The sequence below is a fragment of the Mandrillus leucophaeus genome, unplaced genomic scaffold, assembly GCF_000951045.1.
Source record: "Mandrillus leucophaeus isolate KB7577 unplaced genomic scaffold, Mleu.le_1.0 Scaffold53, whole genome shotgun sequence".
NCBI classification, from domain to species: domain Eukaryota; kingdom Metazoa; phylum Chordata; class Mammalia; order Primates; family Cercopithecidae; genus Mandrillus; species Mandrillus leucophaeus.
Window position 1 is genome coordinate 2687324 of NW_012105697.1, and position 21431 is coordinate 2708754.

The 21431-nt window shown below is 38.3% G+C and overlaps 1 protein-coding gene across 1 annotated transcript in view; it reads right to left on the reverse strand.

Annotated features, from left to right (window-relative positions):
* Positions 1 to 11112: 11112 nt before the first annotated feature.
* Positions 11113 to 21431, reverse strand: part of ZNF667 (zinc finger protein 667) — a 33075-nt gene continuing 22756 nt past the window's right edge. Inside the window, exon 5 of the mRNA XM_011996998.1 lies at positions 11113 to 12930. Within this exon, the coding sequence (XP_011852388.1) occupies positions 11351 to 12930 (1580 nt within the window). The 3' untranslated portion in view covers positions 11113 to 11350. The remainder of the gene's footprint in view (positions 12931 to 21431) is intronic.

Here is a 21431-nt window from a genome sequence, read left to right on the forward strand (position 1 = left end):
GTTTTCAAAAATCATTAGGTCATCTAAAAAAGAACAAGAATCAAGATGATTTTAGCCCTTCATCCTATCAAATATTGTATAGAATACAGAGTAGCACTTTCCAACTCATGATATAAAATTACTTTGGACCTAGAAGTCTATACCTGGCCAACAATATTTAAAGCATGAGGCCAAATATTGATGTTTACAGACATGGAATTTATTTCCATATATCCATTATCCAGGGTATTAAAGGATTAACTCAAGCAAAATGTAGATGAAAAAGGAAGAAGACAGCAGGATAGGCTTCAGTGAACAGTGGTTGTAACCCAAGAGACTGGAGTTGAGGATGACAAGGATACCCACTTTGCAATAAGCATAGAAAACAATCCAAATTATTGGTAGACTAAGAATCCAGGGAGTCACTGAAGAAAAACTTTTTGAAGAATGGAATGGGTTCCATTAAACAGAATTCATATGAAGTTGGAGGATCTTAGCGATATGATGGAGATAAAATTTTGTTCATAGGAGAAGGAAAGAAACTGGCTCTGGAGAAGACAAAGGAAAAACCATACTAGATATCATGGTCTTAACATTAAGCAACTCCCCATGAAATGTTGCATGATTTTAGAAAACTGAAAAAGTTTCCCTTTAACTGAGTACTAAGATCATAACATTGGATGTGTAGAGGAGGAATGTAATCTTTACATATTACTTGGCACTGGCTCTTCAGAGACGAACAAATGTTAGTAGCAATGCAACGCTATTTTATTTTCTACATTTATAATATAGAAATCACTGAAGTATTATCTATAACAAATATCTAGTAATGTGAAAGGCAGAATATAGCTGATTGATTGGATGGTGGAAGGCAGATGGGAAGATGAAAGATTGAAGCAAGGGGAAGTGGCAATAATCTCATCGCGCAGAGGAGATTCCGGAGATATGTCTAAAGTCGATGGAATAAGAAAATATAGATTAGCTATATTTCAAGTTAAAATGCAACAAATGTGATAAAATATAACTCACATGGAATGAGTTAAATCCTTTTCTTTCATAAAAGACTTATAAAGAGTGTATAAAAATAAATCCAGAAACAGCAACAGTAGTCAGGATTGTCAGAAACCAAACAAAATTAGTTTAGGAAACAGGTATTTATTGATTCTTGTAACCAAAAAGCATTGAACATGTATGGCATAGTGTTAGGCTGGATTTAAGTGCTCAGACTTATCAGATTTTTGTAACTCAGCTCTGCTTTCAGTAGTTTCCTTCTTTCCAGGTTCTGTCTCTTGGTGGGAAAGAAATGGCATCTGAGGATATTAGACTTAAAATGTCCATAGAATATTTAATCTGAAAAGTAGGGCAATATCTCTGTCTTTCTGCCTCCATGTCAATCCCTGGGAGGAAAATATGATTTGTTTCAGTTTCGGCTGTGTGCCCACTCTGGGGTCCATGGTATGTGGGGTACTCTAGCCAGCCTGTGTCAGGTGCACATGCTTCTTCCAGAGAGACTGAATCACTGAACTGACCAATTCACAAAAACAAACAAACAAAAAAACAGAATGGGGCCTGGTTAAAGGGAGGTTGAGAATCAGTTCTCATGATGGCAAAACCTGACCTGAATTGACATGAAGGTATTTATTGATATTGATTCCACTTAGTATAAACATTCATATCTTTTTCTTGAGAAATATTAATTTGTTCAATTCAGGGGTGCTACCTCAGACTCTGAAGCATAGGTAAGTTAAATTTTTATGGATCAAATGGACATAGCACAAAGTGGCTTGTAATTAAGCTGTCTTGCTAGTAATCCAGAGAAGGCTGCAGGATAAAGTAACCCCAGCAGAAAGAGGCTGGGGCTGTGGTGACAAGAATTGGTTTAGCGTCACCTGGACCCAGCATGCCAGGGGACATCAGGGGAGTTCCTTTTAAGATGCTCCACAGAAGGCCTCCCTCACAGCAAGTGTCAGAGATACAACACACAGAAAGTGAGATGGTTCAAGGGAGTTCCTTTTAATACACTCCACAGAAGGTCTCCCTTGCAGAAAGTGTCAGACATACAACCCACAGAAAGTGAGACGGCTTACCTGTATAAAGGAAAGCAGATCTGATCTATAAAGACTGTGGTCTTCAGGTAAGGAACTTCATTTTCCTACTTCCTTATCCTGTTCTCTACAGCAGAGTGGTAGACTGGTGTATTCCCACAAGGAGACAAGTTTGAATATATGTGTGAGAAGCCTTTAAAAATATTTACTAACTTCTACATTTAACAAGATGGAATGAAGTAGTTTCTGTTTGTCTCTCCTTTCTGAAACCAAGTTAAAGCAACAAGAGTAAGAAATGCATGTAGAGGCTTCTTCTTTAATGAAGTGAAGAAATATGTATTATTCTGAGCTTCAAAATCCACAAAGTGATGCTGCCAAATGTGGGAAATCCTGGGAAAAGAAACTACTGCTGCATTGAGGAGCACAGAATTTTCCTAAGGCAGTAGCATATCTGGAAAGGCAAAAGAAAGGGCACCTTTATTGCAGTCACAACATCACTTCGAACAGTCTGGCTTTGGAAGCATTCCTAAACTCTATTATAGTTGCAGAGTGTTGTGTGAGTGACAGGAGGGCTTAAGGAGGAAATGCATGGGTTTTAAAAAATGCTTTATCATGTAATAGAGGAAAGAAAATACTGCCAGTGATGTGCAAGAATGCAAAGTAAAGACTAATCCTTGCTACTCAGTCTGGGCCATGGAATAACAGCATCAGCATCACCTGAGAGTTTGTTAAAATTCCAGAATCTTGGGCCCTAATCCAGACTTAATCATTCAGAATCTGCAGTTTTACAAGATCTCCAGGTGATCTGTACACATTGTTTCAGATTCACTGGAGTAAAACCAATTATCTGCTAGTGTAAAGCACTGTCCTTCCATAAATAAGTAGATCAGGAAAAGCTCACTTCATTCAAAAATTAAAAACTCCAGTCATTCACAGATCTTATCAATAATGGTAGGCTCAAAATTACAGAACACTCCTTCATTAAAACTGAACAAAATGAAAAGAGTGTGCCAGCATCATGGAATGAGAAAATTGCACTACCTCATATCACATACTTGAAAATATAATACAGAAACAGTAGGCTCACACTAAAACAATGTGCCAGCATCTTTGGTTTTCTCTGCCCTCTGGGAAAAGCAGCATAATGGAGAAAAAGTCGGAAGAAAATCTGAAAAAACTTCACTGATACATCCTGATCGTTGTGTGGGGAAGAGGGGAGATGCAGGCTGCAATGAACAAACATACATAAAATGCCTCTTAAGAATCCTACTTCACTCCAGATAGATAGTAGTTTGGATAGGAAAGACAAGTTGGTAATATATGTTAAATATACCTACGTTTTGACCCAATAATTTATCCTCTAAAAATATTGTTAAATCTTTACAAAAGCATATGTACAAGAATGTTAATTGCAATATTATTTTAGAAATTAAAAATCCTAGATTCCTCATTGTCATCACCCTCTCTAAATCCTTATCTGAGTCTACACTTCTGGCAAAGATGGAGTCCTAGGGAATAATTTAATCTCCCATCTGAAATACTAAAAAACGACATCAGGTAATAAAGTAATGATCCCTAAGAAATTAGAAACAAATGAGGTGAGTCCTAGGGTTTCCCCAGACAACTGCATGGAGTTTCCAGGCTGTGGTACAGATCTCCACGAATTAAGGTGATGGAGCTAGGAGTCAGGGAGATCAAGGTGGCTAGAGTTCCCAGGATAGAGAGTTTGAGAGGAGACAGCTCTCAGAAAAGAAAAAAAAAAAAAAAAGCATCTAGAAATCTATAGTGTGTTCCTCTTCTATTTTTTTTTTTTTTTTTTACCTGAGTACAGATCAGAATATGGATGTGAAGAAACTACCTGAAACTGGGGAAAGAACTGAAAGAACTACAAGGAGAAATAAACCCAGAATTATAATTGTAGATTTCAGCATGCCTCTCAATAGAACATGTAAATAGAACAAATAGGATATTGAAGACTTGAACATTATCACCAGCTTGACCTAATTGATATTTGTGGAACTATTCACCCCAAGAAGAGTAAAACACACATTCTTTTCAAATGAACCCAGAACGTTCACCCAGACAGACAATAATTCCAGGCCTTAAAACACGTATCAGTAAATTGAAAAGGATTAAAGTCATTCTTTCTTTCTATCTATCTATCTATCTATCTATCTATCTATCTATCTATCTATCTATCTATCTATTTTTTTTTTTTTGGAGACAAGTCTCACTCCATCACCCAGGCTGGAGTGCAGTGGCGCCATCTCGGCTCAGTGCAACTTCTGCCTCCCGGGTTCAAGCAATTCTCTGCCTCAGCCTTCCGAGTGGCTGGGATTACAGGTGCCTGCCAGCACACCTGGCTAAGTTTTTTGTATTTTTAGTAGAGACGGGGTTTCACCATCTTGGCCAGGCTGGTCTTGAACTCCTGACCTCGTGACCCACCTGCCTCGGCCTCCCAAAGTGCTGGGATTACAGGCGTGAGCCACCGTGCCCGGTCACACAAAATATATTTTCTAACCAGAATGGATTTAAATCAATAACAGAAAAGTAGCTAGAAAACACCCAAATATTTAGAACAAAAGAACACACTTTTCAGTAACCATATTTCTAAGAAGAAATCAAAAGGGAAAATAAATATTTTGAGTTGAATGAAACTTAGAAAAAAGCACATCAAAATGCATGGGATGTACCACAGTACTTGGAAAGAAATACAGTGGCACTAAATGTCAATGTTACAAAACAAATGACTCAAATCAATGACTCCAATTTGCACCTAACAAATTAGAAATAGAAGAGCAATGAAACCCGAAGTTAACACAAGAATGGAAATGATAAAAATCAGAACGGAAGCCAATGAAATAGAAACCTGAAAAACAAAAGCTGGTTCTTTGAGAAGGTCAATGAAACAAAAAAATTGCAGGCAAAGAAAAAAAAGATTCTACAAGTTATCAGTATCTGGAATGGCAGATGTGGTATCACTACAAATGATACAGTTATTAAATGAATAAAAGAATGTTATGAACTTTATGCAAATCATTTGACAATTTAAAAATTCTTGAAAGAAGTTAACAAGGTTTACTGAAGAAATATTCAGTTCTATATTAGAAAAATGGAATTAGTGGCCAGGCACGGTGGCTCATACCTGTAATCCCAGCACTTTGGGAGGCCAAGGCAGGCGGATCACAAGCTCAGGAGATTGAGACCATCCTGGCTAACACAGTGAAACCCCATCTCTACTAAAAATACAAAAGAATCAGCCGGGCGTGGTGGCGGGTGTCTGTAGTCCCAGCTACTTCGGAGGCTGAGATAGGAGAATGATGTGAACCTGAGAGGTGGAGCTTGCAGTGAGCCAAGATCATGCCACTGCACTCCAGCCTGGGCGACACAGCAAGACTCCATCTCAAAAAAAAAAAAAAAAAAAGGAATTTGTAATTTAAGCCTTCCAAATATTTTCAGATGTCTCTGTTTATTGCAACTTTAATTCTGGTATAGTCAAGGAATATAGTTTGCAAAACAATGTTTGAAATTTATTAATATTTATACTCTGTCTTGGTGAATGTTTCATGAACACTTAAAAAGAATGTGGGTTGTTCGGAATGTTTTATATTAACAAATGTCAACCAGGTCAAGTTGGTTGATTATGTTGTTGAGGTCTTCTATATCCTTACAGATTTTTTGTCTATTTGTTCTATTAATTACCAAGAGGAGTGATGAAGTCTCCAATGACAATTGTCAATTTGTCTTTCTCTATTTGCAGTTCTATCATTTTTCCTTGCAATTCAACATGTACTCATTTAGAATTACATTTTCCCAGCCAGACGCGGTGGCTCACACTTGTAATCCCAGCACTTTGGGGAGGCTGAGGCAGGTGGATCACCTGAGGTCGGGAGTTCAAGACCAACATAGTGAAACCCCATCTCTGCTAAAAATACAAAAATTAAGCCAGGCATGGTGGTGGGCACCTGTAGTCCCAGCTACTTGGGAGGTTGAGGCAGGAAAATCGCTTGAAGCCGGGAGGGGGAGGTTGCAGTGAGCTGAGATTGCGCCATTGCACTCCAGCCTGGGAGACAAGAGTGAGACGAGACTCTGTCTCAAAAAAATCAATCAATAAATAAATACATTTTCCCAGTAAACAGACCCTTTTATCATTATGTAATCTTGCTGTTTATCCCTGATTGTATTCCTTGTTCTGAAGTCTACTTCATCTGATAATAATATAGTCATTTCTGCTTTTTTGTTAATGTTTGCATGGTGTATCTTTTCCCCACCATTTAACTTTTATCTATGCCTTTATATTTAAAGTATGTTTATAGTTGGATACTGCTTTTTCATTCAATCATAGAATCTCTGTCTTTTAACTGGTATATTTAGATCATTGACATTTGATATTTTTAAATATATAGTTAGATTAAAATCTATCCATCTTGTTAACTCTGTCCTTTGTTCTATCTGTTCTTTGGTTTTTGTTCTGTTTTTGCCTTCTATGGTCTAAATGACCATTTTTAATAATTCTATTTTATATTATTGTTTACATCTAATTAAACATTTTCAGTTGTTACTTTACATCTTCAATTGGAATATACATTCAAATAATATACAACTTAACATGTTAAGATCTTATATATTCCCATTTTCTCTGACATCCATTATGCTTGTCATATTTTACTTTTATATGCTGTTTACCTGGTACATTTTTACTCTAAGACAGCCAGTTACTTTTTTAGGTAAGTTTTAAAAGTTATTACATTCATGTATTCCATTTCCGCATCTCTTCATTTCTTTGTGTATCTCCAAGTGTCTGTTGTGTTTCACCGTCCTTCTGTTTGAAGAACTTTTCTTGTAGAGTAGGTCTTAATGTATTATTCTCTCAGTTTTGTTTCTCTTGAGAGTATTTATCAATTTGAAAGATTTTCATGAACATTTCGTGAAGACAGTTTTTTTCTTTAGCTCTTAAAAGATGCCATTACATTGTCCTCTGGCCTGCAATACTTCTGATAAGTCTGCTGTAAGTTTCTTAACTTTGTTCCTCTATATGTAATTTTTTCCCCTCTCTGGCTTGCTTCAAGATTATTTCCAGTAGTTTGAACATAATATGGCTGAGGTGGTGTGTGTGTGTGTGATTTTAATATTTATCTTTCTTGAGGTTCTCCGGGCTTCATAGATTTGTGTTCTGGATTCATAAATTTTGGAAACATATTGGCCATTATGTCTTCAAATATTTCTTCTGTCCCACTTATTATATATCTTCTGGGATTCCAATTATGTGTATGTGTTGGACCAATGGATATTTTCTCAGAGCTCTTGGATTCTCTGTTCCTTCTTGTCCTACCCCACCCGACTTATGTTTAACTTTTATTGTCCAAACGTCAAATTCATTTACCTTTTCCTTGACTATGTCAAGAATATTGATGAGCCCATAGAAGACATTGTTCTGCTTTTTTCATTCCCAGTATTTCCATTTTATTCTTATAGTTTTGGTGTCTCTGCTCAAATTACCCATCTAATCTTGCCTGTTGTGCACTTTTCCATTACAACTCTTAAGATACTACTCATAGTTCCTTTGAGTTCCATGTCAGTCCAACAGCTATGTATTTCTGAGTCTAGTTCTGATGAATGTTTTGTTTCTTGGTGGGGTAAGGTGTTGATTTTTGCATTTTTGTATGCCTCATAGTTTTTGTTTGTTTTTTCCTGAAAGCCAAGTATCTTCTGTAGAACAACAGATATGAAGGTAAATAAATTTAATTCCTGGAAAGGGGATGTTTTTCTATGTAGTCTTTAGCGTGTGGGAGATGGGTGGGTAAGATTTTTATTATTATAGCTAGGAATTGAGGAAGGCTTATGGTTTGTTGTTGCTGTATTATCGTAAGTTCACCAAAGGTTTCAGATATGAATAGTGATTCCTTATCTTTGGGGTCAGAACTGATTTTCCCAAGGATCTATCTCAATGTCAGGGTGACCTTAAGGTTTAGGTCCCATTGGATTATGCTTCAGAAACCCCATCTATACTATTTTCATTCATTCAAATATTTATTGAGTGCTTACCATTGAACTATGTGTCATTGTCCTAAATGTTGGAGCTTGTAACTCCCTAAATACTCTATTACTATTTGCTATTATTTTATGCATCTGTAATTTTCTCTTTGCCTTCAGTAGCTTTCCAACTTTTGTGTGCCTAGTAAATTCATGTTCTTCCTTTAATGCTATCTGCAAAAACAATCCCTGTCCCCATACCTCCATCACCATGAAGTTTATCATCCTCTTCTCTGTACTACCTATGCACCTTATACAGAATTCCGTATTACCTGAATTCCCTGGTAAACTGTAAGTGTCTGTTGCAAGGACAGTGTCTTATTCGTTTACATATCCCCAGGATTTAGCAGTGATTGGTCCAGGGTATCTACATGCACAACAAATATGCAGCTAAAATGTTTGCTAATGAAAACTGGAAATCTATAGGTGTCTATTAAAAGCAAAATACTGTAATAATGGGCTCTCCTACAACAGTCTAGGAATAAAGCAAAACATTTTTCTTGCCAGTTTTTTCAGGACTTTAAAAAAAACACAAAGTTGATTTCCTTCTTAGTTTGGATATATTTTTAAAATTCATGTAATGCAAAATAATTTAAATAATAAATGATTCAGCCTATTGGGATGTAACTGAGTTCCAAGCATTTGGAGGACACATAAACCCAAAGTTATCTTACCTTTATGGCACTTTCACTAATGCCTTTAAGAGTTTAAGAAAAGGAGAGAATAGACAAAACTAGATGAAATGAGGATTTTTGACTAGGCCAGAAATAAATCAGTGAAGATATGCAATTCTCACAAGTAATTCCAAGTTAACTTTATCATGTATTGCCATTCTAATGCTCTCTTGAAATCCCCAGGAGGAACAAGAAATGCAATAGGCAATGAGATAAGCCTGAGGAAATTAGGTTACCGTGGGCAGGGCATCCTCTTGCTTCTCCCCAGTCTTCAGGTGTGTCACAATTCATTCGGGACTGACGTGTATTTGTATGGCAGATTGGCAGAGGAATTAACAAGCTAGAGGGTGTGTGTAGAAAAGAGGGGGAAAAAAGGACATGCCTCTGGATGAGTAACCTCTGTGCTGTTTGCTCACCCATTTGCTCCAAGGGGTGGATTTTTATACTTGCTTTACAAATATGAAAGAACAAGTTTAACTGGGAAGTTAGTTGTACTATCCTGTATGCATGCTCACCCCTCACAATTTGGATTGTTGTTTTATCAATTGTGGTCAAAGTTAGGATGACCTAACCCATGTACATTCCACAAAGTCATCTTAAACTTTAGGTATTCTCAAAAATAGCTTTTACAGAAGGAAAACTTACACAGAAGAGCCCAACTGTATATGATCCAATTGCAAAAAAGTTCTCTGATTTTATTTCTTATATATTTGGCACAAACAGCAGAGACTGAAAGTTACTACACATGTTGAACTGCTGACAGGAAAAGAACCCAGTATATAAATCTAGGGTTTCCACTCCATATATTAGTTTGGGCTGCCATTACAAAACATCATAGACTGGGTGGCTTAAACAACAATTTACTGCTCACAGTTCTGAAGCCTGGAAGTCTGAGAACAGGTGGCCAGCATGGTTAGGTTCTGGTGAGGGCTCTCTTCCTGTTTTGTAGACAGCTGGCTTCTTGCTGCATCCTCACATGGTGCAGAGAGGAAGCAGACTTTCTGATGTCTTTTTTGTTTGTTTGTTTTTGAGACACAGTCTCGCTCTGTCACCCAGGCTGGAGTGCAGTGGCGTGATCTTGGCTCACTGCAACTTCTGCCTCCTGGGTTCAAGCGATTCTTCTCCCTCCACCTCCCGAGTAGCTGGGACTACAGGCAAATGCCACCATGCCCGGCTGATTTTTGTATTTTTAGTAGAGACGGGGTTTCACCATATTGGCCAGGCTGGTCTCGAAATCCTGACCTCGTGATCCGCCCACCTTGGCCTCCCAAAGTGCTGGGATTACAGGCATGAGCCACTGCGCCCAGCCCAATGTCTCTTCTTATAAAGGCACTAATCCCATCATGAGGGCTCCACCCTCATGACCTCATCTAATTCTAATTGCCTCCCAGATGCCTCATTTCCAAGTAACATCACATTGATGGTGAAGATTTTAACATAATGAATTTTGACGGGGGGGAAACACAAACATTCAGTCCATAACAACTCATATTTCATCACTTATTGCATACCAGTCTTGTTACATGAAAATACCAATGTTTATTCATATAAATATAGATGATTTATTTCCAAATAAAACAATACTGATTTCTCCTGGCTTTGAAATCCTCATTCTTCACTGTATCTTGGTTCTTTTACTGATAGCTTGTCTCAGCCACGTTAGATGTTCACACCATGAAGATCATATATTCTCATATCCATGGAGATGGTACCATAAGGTTTCTACTGTTACACACCATTGAGTGAATGATGCCTTTATCTACCTAAAGACTCACTTTTCTTTATTCTCACCCACAAGTTTGTCAGTTGAAAGTGGTACCCTGTTTTGCCAAGAAGTTCCTGATATTTGATAGTTCTAGATCTGAGAAACAGACTCAAATTCTTTCTTCTGTGATCTTAAACCAGGCTCAGAGCCCCATAATGGACTTCAGAATTATACTTTGTTGTATGTGACCAATGAATTATCTTTAAAACTATGCTGGAAGTAAAATATCAATCTTTTTTTTTTGACACAGAATCTTGCTGTGTTGCCCAGTCTGGAGTGCAGTAGCACAATCTCTGCTCACTGCAACCTCCACCTACTGGGTTCAAGTGATTCTCCTGCCTCAGCCTCTCCAGTAGCTGAGATTACAGGTGCTCACCACCATGCCCAGCTAATTTTGTATTTTTCAGTAGAGATGGGATTTCACCATGTTGGCCAGACTGGTCTCAAACTCTTGACCTCATGATCCGCCCATCTCAGGCTCCCAAAGTGCTGGGGTTCCAGGTGTGAGCCACTGTGCCCAGCCAGTCATTCTTATCAAATAAAAAATGATCTTCATTTCCTGCCCAGCCAGTCATTCTTATCAAATAAAAAATGATCTTCATTTCCTGCCCAGCCAGTCATTCTTATCAAATAAAAAATGATCTTCATTTCCAATGGCTGACCAAACTTCTGAGTTTCCTTCAGTTAATTTCAAATCCTGAGGTCAAAATCACCAATGACTTTTGCTCTTTGGCTTTCAAAGTGGGACATATCATCAAATGGTCCCATATACACAAAATTTACATTATAGACAAATAAATATTTGCCATATCTTTGATAGCCTCATTCGTTGATTTTATAGATTTAAAACCACCTTAGGCTTTTTCTTCAGAATGTGTATTCTGATGTCGAATCAGGGATGAGCTCCGACTATATGCCTTCCCACATTTACTACATTCATAGGGTTTCTCTGAAGAATGACTTCTCTGATGTCGAATAAGGTCGGAGCCACTGCTAAAGGCCTTTCCACATTCATTACATTCATAGGGTTTCTCTCCAGTATGACTTCTTTCATGTAGAATAAGAGATGTGCGCTGACTAAAGGCCTTACCACATGTTTTGCATGTATATGGCTTCTCTCCAGTGTGAATTCTTTCATGTTGGGCAAGGTGTGCGCTCTGGCTGAAGGCCTTCCCACACTGATCACATTCGTAGGGTCTATCTTCAGTATGAATTCTCTTATGTCGCGTGAGAGAGATTCGGTGGCTGAAGGCTTTTCCACATTCCTCGCACTGGTAGGGTTTTTCTCCAGTATGAATTCTTTGATGTTCAATAAGAAATGATTGGCGGCCGAAAACTTTACTACATTTATTGCATTTGAAAGGTTTCTCTTCAGAATGAATGTTCTGATGTATTTTAAGGTTTGCAGTTCCAGAAAACATCTTCCCACATTCCTTACACTCAAATAGTTTCTTTTTCTTTGTATGAACTTTCTGATGTTGAATAAGGGATGAATGCCGATTGCAGACCTTCTCACATTTATTGCATCTGTATAGATTTTCTCCATTATGAATTCTTAGATGCAGAATAAGGGTTGAAAGCCGCCTGAAGAGCTTGTCACATTTATCACATTTGTATGGTTTCTCTGAAGTGTGAATTCTCTGGTGAAGCATCAGGGGTGAAATCCTATTAAAGAATTTCCCACATTTTCTGCATTTATAAGGATTCTCTAAATGGTGATTTCTTTGCTGTAGACTCTGACTTAAGGCCTTCACATTTTCAGGGATTTTCTCTCCAGCATGAATTCTTTTATTTATAACAAGGGCTGATTTCTTTTTGAAGCCTCTCCCACATTTATTATATTTATGTGTTTTCTTTCCATTGTGAATTCTTTTATGAAGTAAAAGGGATGACATCTGACTGAAGGCTTTCCCACACTTTTTGCACTGGCAGACATTCCCAACAACGTGAATTTTCTGATGTATATTGAAAGACTGACATTGACTCAAGGCCTTCTCACAGTCAAGAATTTCCTTTCCATCATGAATTCTCCTATGTAGAATAAGGGTTGTTCTTTGATTGAAGCTTTCCCCACATTTATCACATTCATGGCTTTTCTTTCCACTGTGAATTCTCTGATGAAGTACGAGGGATGAGATCTGTCTGAAAGCTTTTCTACAATTACTGCATTCAAAAGGCTTCTCTCCAGTATGAATGTTCTGATGAAGTTTAAGAGAGAAGCTTCGACTAAAGGTTTTACCACAGTCATTACATTTTAAAGGTTTCTTCCCGGAATGCCCTTTCTTAGCCTTTATTAGGACTGAATTTTTGTTGCAGCCACTCTTTCGTGTAGGAGCTTTTGGTTGTGCAGAAACTAGTTTCTGGCAGATGCTTTGCCCAGATTTGCTGCATTGATTTGGAGGTAACTTCTTGGTCTCACACTTAGACCCCGAGTCTGAAAGACATAAATGAATTAAATGTTTCTCCTTTCCTGTGCTGAAAAAATGAAGATTCTACAATATAAATGCAATTATCATTATTAATCATAACAATTTTGATTACCAAAACAATAACTTTTTAGTGTTTTATTATGGTTTTGATGACCATACTAAAGGCTTTACAGAGATATTTAATAACCAGAATTCAGAAGAGTCTGTAATTGGAAAATGAGTAAGTTAAGATTTTATTTATAGGATAACTTTTATGCCATATACTGCACATTGAACTCCACAGGTTGTTCACTGGATAAACATATGTTTATTGGAGAATGTGTCCAGAAACGGCAAATCTACAGAAACAGAAGATAAGTGGTTGCCTGGGACTCAAGGTAGGAATGAGGATTAACTGTAAATGGGCATGAGGAATCTTACAGGGGTGATAAAAATGTTCTAAAACTGGATTATGTTGATGGTTACACACTCTGTAAGTTTATCCAAAATCATTTAATTATATTCTAGATATAGTGACTTTTATGATGTTTACCTTAATAAAGTTGTAGATTTAAAAAAATGTATTCTTAAGATCAAATTGAAAAAGAACTAGTAACAATTAGAACTGAGTACAGTCACGTGTTGCTTAACAATGGGGATATGTTGTAAGACATGCATTGTTAGGCAATTTCATCAATGTGCAAACATCTTATAGTAGATTTACATAAACCTAGATAGTATAGCCTATACACCAATGTTATATTGTATAGCCTGTTCCTAGGCTACAAACCTGTACGTGATGTTACTGTATTGAATCCTGTAGGCAATTTTAACACTATGATAAGTATTTGTGTATCTAAATATACATACATGTAGAAAAGGTACAGTACAGATACAGTTTTATGATCTTATAGAACCGTGGCTGTTTATGTAGTCTGTTGTTGACTGAAACATCATTATGCAGCATATGACTGTATGTAGATATTTACAAAGGTGAGCACTTTAACAAGAAGCAGGAAAAACTCAGAAAAATAGGTAAGAGATTAGGCTAAAAGAAGGAATCTATTATTTAGTAAAATAGACCAATATGGCTGGCACAGGGTGTCAAAGTCCAAGATGATATAAAATAACTACTTGTGTAGCAAACTGACTATAAACCTGAGTGAATGTGGAATGATAAACATAGGTTTAGAACTATGCTATCCAATGTAGTAGCCATTAGTCACCCGTAGCTACTGAGGAACTGAAATGTGGCTGGTTTTGAGGTATATTACGAGTATAAAACATATGCCAGATTGTGAAGATTTACTACAAAAAAGTGTAAAGTATCTCATTGTGAAAAGACTGGTTATATGATATAATACGTTGGATCTATTAGGTTAAATAAATATATCACTAAAATTAATTTTACCTGTTTGTGTTAGGAAGTTCTTATACTGCTATAAATAAATACTTGAGTGGGTAATTTATAAACAAAATAGGTTCAATTGGCTCATGTTCTGCAGGCTGTACAAGCATGGTGCTGGCACCTCCTTGGCTTCTGGGGAGGCCTCAGTGAGCTCTTACTCATGGTGAAAGTCCAAGTAGGAGAAGGCACATCACATGGTGAAACAAGGATAAAGACAGAGTGTGGAGGTGGTGCCACATATTACAACAATCAGATTTTGTAAGAACTCACTCCCTATTGCTAAGACATCACCAAGGGAATGATGCTAAACCATTCATGAGAAATCCACCCCCATGATCCAGTCACCTCCCACCAGACCCCACCTCCAACACAGGGGATTAAATTTCAACATGAGATTTGGTGGCGACACAGATCCAAACCATATCACTGTTTTTAAATTTTTATTTGAATGTGGATACTAAAGATTTTGTCAGTACATATGTGGCTCACATTATATTTCTATTTCCTAGCTGTGCTTTAAACACAGACATTACTGAATTAACTGAGGTGTTTTTCATTTAACTACATAAGCTTGTGACTCACTTGTTAACTCTATTACCATAAGCATATTATCTTGAAAATATAATCACCTACCTCACAAGATTTTCATGAGAATTGGAAATAATGTGCAAAATTTCTGGCACACGCTGTGACCTCTGATCTGCCATTCCAGTATTCAAAAAGCTGAGAACCAAAGTCTTTCCTTTTTTCTTTTCCTTTTTGAATGTTTGGACGTTTGGAGTGAAACCCCGTCTGAAATGCAGTAAGACTGTTCATAGCCTCCATTTATTGCTCTTGGGAAGTCTAGTCTTCGTAGCTATCTCAGTGTGTTTGATTTTGGGGTGCTGCTCCAGCCTCTGCTGGGTATGTTATGCCACATATAGTATATGACCTGTTTTCCTTTCTAAAATCTGCACAATTCTGAATTGTGAAACACATATTGCTCCAAGGGTTCTAGAGAAAGCTTTGTCGACCTGCAGTTGCCTAATAACTGGTAGTAGCTACCATTATAATTATTAATAGTAGAAGTTCCAGAAAACAACCAGACAAAATAAGGAATTAACACAGGAAGACAATGGAAATGTTTACAGTGAAGTTAGCCGCATCAGCAAAACAAGAAACCCAGGATTCCTCCTGTAGTCCTTCCCACCCCACATCCCATTAAGTCACATCAGTTAAGCTGCTTCTCCCTCTCACATTCTCCTAAAACTCTTAGCTTCCCTTCCTTTTCCTTGGTACCTTCCTTTGTTCCTTCTTGTGTGGAATACTAACATATCCTCTTAGCCCATCTCCCCATCTTCAATGTGGAAATCCTTAAACCACACCATACACCAAAATTAATCCCAGGTAAATTAGTTCAATATGAAGTACAAAATCACTACAAACTAAAATAATAGGAAATATACCCCAAATTCTAGAAACCAGATGAATTTCTAACTAAGGAAATAAATAAAAGAAAAATTACATTGTGAATGCCAACACTTCCAATCACACAAAAATGAAAAAAACTTTCATATAACCAAACAGAAAAATAAGAGGTAAATAAAATAAGTCTTAGGAAAGAATGTGGAAATATTTGAAGTAAAATGTAATGTCATATGGTTAATGCATTTTCTATATGAAAGCTTACTATACAAGCAGAAAATAAAAAACAAAGTCACTGTTAGATAAAAGAAGAAGGATCATGAAAAAACAATTCACGAGAATAATTACAAACAGAAAACAAATGCTAGCAAATCTACAAGAAAGATTTATGGCCTATCCAGTACGGGTAAACTCATGTGGATATCCAGTCTATTCACAAGGGCTCAAGAAACAAACTGGTACTTCGGAGACTGAGGCAGGAGGACTGCTTGAGCCCAGGAGTTTAAGGCTGCAGTGAGCCATGACTTCTCCACTACACTCCAGCCTGGGTAACAGAAGACCCTGTCCCTATCTCCTTAAAACAAACAAACAAACGTGGCGACTCACACATTTAATCCCAGCACTTTGGGAGGCAAAGGTGGGTGGATCACGAGGTTAGGAGTTCGAGACTAGCCTGACCAACATGATGAAACCCCATCTCTACTAAAAACACAAAAATTAGCTGGGTGTGGTGGTATGTGCCTGTCATCCCAGCTACTCAGGAAGCTGGGGCAGGAGAATTGCATGAACCCAGGAGGCGGAGGTTGCAGTGAGCTGAGATCGCGCCACTGTACTGCAGCCTGGGCGACAGAGCAAGACTCCATCTCAAAAAACAAAACAAGAAAAAAGGAGAAAGTGGAGGAGCCAGATGGCCAGAGCCCTCCAGCGATTGTCCCCTCTGCAGTAACACCAAATTGAACAACTATCCACATAGGAAAACACCTTCATAGGAACCAAAAATTAGGTGAGCAATCAAAGTATCAGGTTTTAACATTGTATTCAAAGAAAGAGGCACTGAGGAGGGTAGAAAAGACAGTCATCATTTGCCTGCACCACCCCTCCCCCAATGCCTGGCAGTGCAGCACGGCAACAAGAGAGAATCTATGTGTTTGGAGGAGGAAGAATAGAGTGATGGTGGGACTTTGCATTGGAACTCAGCGCTGCCCTGTCACAGCAGAAAGCAACGTGGGGCAGAATTTGGCCAGCACCCCCAGAAGAAGCATTTAAATCAACTCTAGCCTGAGAATTGTCCACCACAGTGGTGGAAACTTGAGTTCCAGCAAGTACCCCCACTACAGACTAAAACACTCTGGTGTCCTAAGTAAATCTGAAAGGCAGTCTAGGCCACAAGGACTGCAATTCCTGGGCACGTCCTAGTGCTGTGCTTGGCTCAGAACCAGTGGACTTAGGGTACATGCTACCCAGTGACACACCAGCTGGAGTGGCCACGAGAGTGTTTGTATCAACTCTCTCCCACCTCCTGGCAGCACAGCTGGCAGCTCCAGCAGGAGAGGGACGAGTAAAGAGGACATTGTCTTGCAACTTGGATATGAGCTCAACCACAGTAAAATAAAGTACCAAGCAGTGTCCTGAAGGCCTCATTCTAGGCCATAGCTCCTGGACAAGATTTCTAGACCTACCCTGGGCCAGAAGGGAACTCGCTGCCCTGAAGGGAAAAACAGGCCTGGAAGAATTTACCACCTGATGAATTAAGACCTCTTGGGCTTCAAATAAACATCTGTGGTAGCCAGGCAGTGGTAACCACAGCCCTTGGGCAAGAATGAGTACTATGCTGGCTTCAGGTCAGACCCAGCACAGTCCAGTGGTGGTGGCCATGGGAGTGTTTCTATCACCCCTTCCCCAACTCTAGGCAGCTCAGCACAGACAGAGAGACTCCATTCATTCAGGGAAAGTAAGGGAGAAGAATGACTTCCTGGTAATCTAGGGAATTCTCCTGGATCTTACCAAAAACCACCAACGCAGTACCTCTGTGAGTCTACAAGAGTCACAGAGTTACTGGCTATGGGGTGATCCCTAATGCAAACATGGCTGCAGTGAACAAAGACAGACCCTAGCCCCTTTGAATACATGGCAAGTCTTCTCTGGAAGGACCAGTACAAACAAGCCCAGACTACAAAGATAAGAATAAATACCTAACTCATCAATGACCAGGTACTGACAAACATCCATAAACATCAAGACCATCCAGGAAAACATGACCTCACCGAATGAACTAAATAAGGCAACAGTGACCAGTTCTGGAGTGACAGAGATAATGTGACCGTTCAGTCAGAAAATTCAAAATAGCTATCTTGGCCAGGGGTGGTGGAGCATGCCTGTAATCCCAGCACTTTGGGAGGCCGAGGCAGGTGGATCACCTGAGTTCAGGAGTTCAAGACCAGCCTGACCAACATGGTGAAACCGTCTCTACTAAAAATAATAAAAAAAAAAAATTAGCTGGGCAGAGTGGGACACACCTGTAATCCCAGCTGCTTGGGAGGCTGAGGCACGAGAATCACTTGAACCCAGGAGGCGGAGGTTGCAGTGAGCCGAGATCATGCCATCATTGTAGTCCAGCCTTGGGGACAGAGGGAAACTCTGTCTCAAAAAAAAAAAAAGAAAAAAAAAAACTATTTTGAGGAAGCTCAACAAAATCCAAGATAACACAGAGCAGGAATTCAGAATCCTATCAGATAAATTTTAAAAAGACATTTAAATAATTAAAAAGAATCAAGCAGAAATTCTGGAGCTGAAAAATTCAACTGACAAATAATGCATCAGAGTCTCAACAGCAGAACTCATCAAGCAGAAGAAATAATAAGTGAGACTGAAGACAGGCTATTTGAAAATATAGTTGGAGGAGTCAAAGGGAAGAAGAACACTAAAGCATGCCTACAGGATCTAGTAAAGAGTCTCAAAACGGCATATCTAAGAGTTAGTGGCTTTAAAGAGAAGGTAGAGAGACTGAGGTAGAAAGTGTATTCAGACATAGTAACAGAGAACTTTCCAAACCGGGAGAAAGATGTCAAAATTCAAGTACAAGGATATTACAGAACACCAAGCAGCTTTAATCCAGAGAAGGCTATCTAAGACAATTTAATAAACTCCCAAATGTCAGGGATAAAGACATGATCCTAAAAGCAGCAAGAGAAAATAAACAAATAACATATAAAGGAACTCTAATACGTCTGGCAGCAGACTGCTCAGTGGAAACCTTATAGGCCAGGAGAAATAATTATGATATATTTAAAGTGCTAAAGAAAACAAAAACCTTTATCCTGGAATAGTACGTCCAGTGAAAATGCCCTTCAAACATGAAGGAGAAATAAAGACTTCCCTAGACAAACAAAAACTGAGAGATTTTGTCAACACCAGACCTATCCTACAATAAATCCTATAGGGAGTTCCTCAATCTGAAAGAAAAGGATGTTAATGGCCAATAAAAAACCACCTGAACATACAACACTCACTAGCAATAGTAAGTGCACAGATAAATACAAAATATTATAATACGGTAATTGTGATGTGTAAACTACTCATATCTTAAGTAGGAATACTAAAAGATGGACTGATCAAAAATGGCAACTACAACTTAAGACACACACAGTATTAAAATATAAACAACAAAAAGTTAAAAAGCAGGGGAGATGAATTTAAAGTATAGAGTTTTTATTAGTTTCTCTTTGCATGTTTGTTGGTTTGTTTTTGCACAAACTGTCATCAGTTTAAATTAATGGGTTATAAGATGTTATTTACAAGCCTCATGGTGACATCAAATAAAAAAATACATTAAGAGATACACAAAAAAATATAATTCAAGAAATTAAAACATACCATCAGAGGAAATCACTTTCACAAAAAGGAAGACAAGAAGGAAAAAGAAAAGGCCACAAAACAACCAAAACAAATAACAAAATGTCAGTAGTAGGTCCTTACTTATAAATATTAAATGTACATGGACTAAATCTCCAATCAAAAGCCACAGACTGGCTGGATGAATTTTCAAAAAGACCCAATGAACTGTTCCCCACAAGAAACATGCGTTCCCTATAAAGACACACATAGACTAAAAATAAAGGGAGGGAAAAAAATATCCCATGCAAATGAAAACCAAAATAGATCAGGAGCAGCTATACTTAAATAAAATAGAGCTTAAGACAAAAAGTATGGAAAGATACAAAGAAAGTTATATAATGCTAAAAGGATCAATTCAGCAAAAGGATATAACAGTTATAAATATATACACACCCAACAATGGAGCACCCAGATATATAAAGCAAACATATTCAGAGCTAAAGAGAAAGACAGACCACAATACAATAATTGTTGGAGACTTAACCACTTCGTTTTCAGCATTGCACAAATCATCCGGACAGAAAATCAACAAAGAAACATCAGACCTAATGGACCTAGTAGATATTTAGACAATTTCATCCAATGACTACAGGTTACACATTCTCCTCAGCACATGGATCATTCTCAAGTATAGACTATGAAATATTAGGACACAAGACAAGTCTTAAAAATCCAAAAAAAGCTGGGTGCATTGGCTCACACTTGTAATCCCAGCACTTTGGGAGGCTGAGGCAGGTGGATTGCTTGAGCTCAATGCCTGGGCACCATGATGAAATCCCATCTTAAAAAAAAACACAAAAATTAGCCAGGCGTGGTGGCACATGCCTGTAGTCCCAGCTACTCAGTAGGCCAAGATGGGAGTATTGCTTGAGCCTAGAAGGTTGAGGCTGCAGTAAGTCGTGATCACACCACTGTACTTCAGCCTGGGTGACAGAGCAAGACCCTGTCTCAAAAAAAAAAAAAAAAAAAAGTCTTTCAAATTGAAATCATATCAAGTATCTTCTCTGATCACAATAGAACAAAACTAGAAATCAATAATGAGAAGAACTTTGGAAAGTTACAAACACATTGAAATTTAAAAATATAATACTGAATGACCAGTGGATCAATGAAGAAATTTCTTTTTTTTTTTTTTTTTGAGACAGAGTTTCGCTGTTCTTGCCCAGGCTAGAGTGCAATGGCGCAATCTCGGCTCACTGCAACCTCCACCTCCCGGGTTCAAGCAATTCTCCTGCCTCAGCCTCCTGAGTAGCTGGGATTACAGGCATCCACCACCATGCCCAGATAGCTTTTTTGTATTTTTAGGAGAGACAGCGTTTCACCATGGTGGCCAGGCTGGTCTCGAACTCCCAACCTTGGGTGATCTGCCCACTTCTGCCTCCCAAAGTGCTGGGATTATAGACATGAGCCACCACCCCCGGCCTGAAGAAATTTCTTAATTAAAATTTAAAAATTCCCTGAAACAAATGATAATGAAAACACATACGAAAACATGCTGTAACCTATGGGATACAGTAAAAGCAGTATGAAGAGAGTTTGTAACAATAAACACATACACCAAAAATGTAGAAAAACTTCAGATAACCTAATGATGCATCTTAATGAACTAGAAACGCAAGAGCAAACCAAATCGCAAGTTAGCAGAAAAAAAGAAATAGTAAGGATCAGAGCAGAAAGAAATGAAATTTAAAAAACCACAAAAAAGGCCAGGCATGGTCGCTCACACCTGTAATCCCAGCACTTTAGGAGGCCAAGGTGGGCAGATCACCTGAGGTCAGGAGTTTAAGACCAGCCTGACCAACATGGTGAAACCCCGTCTCT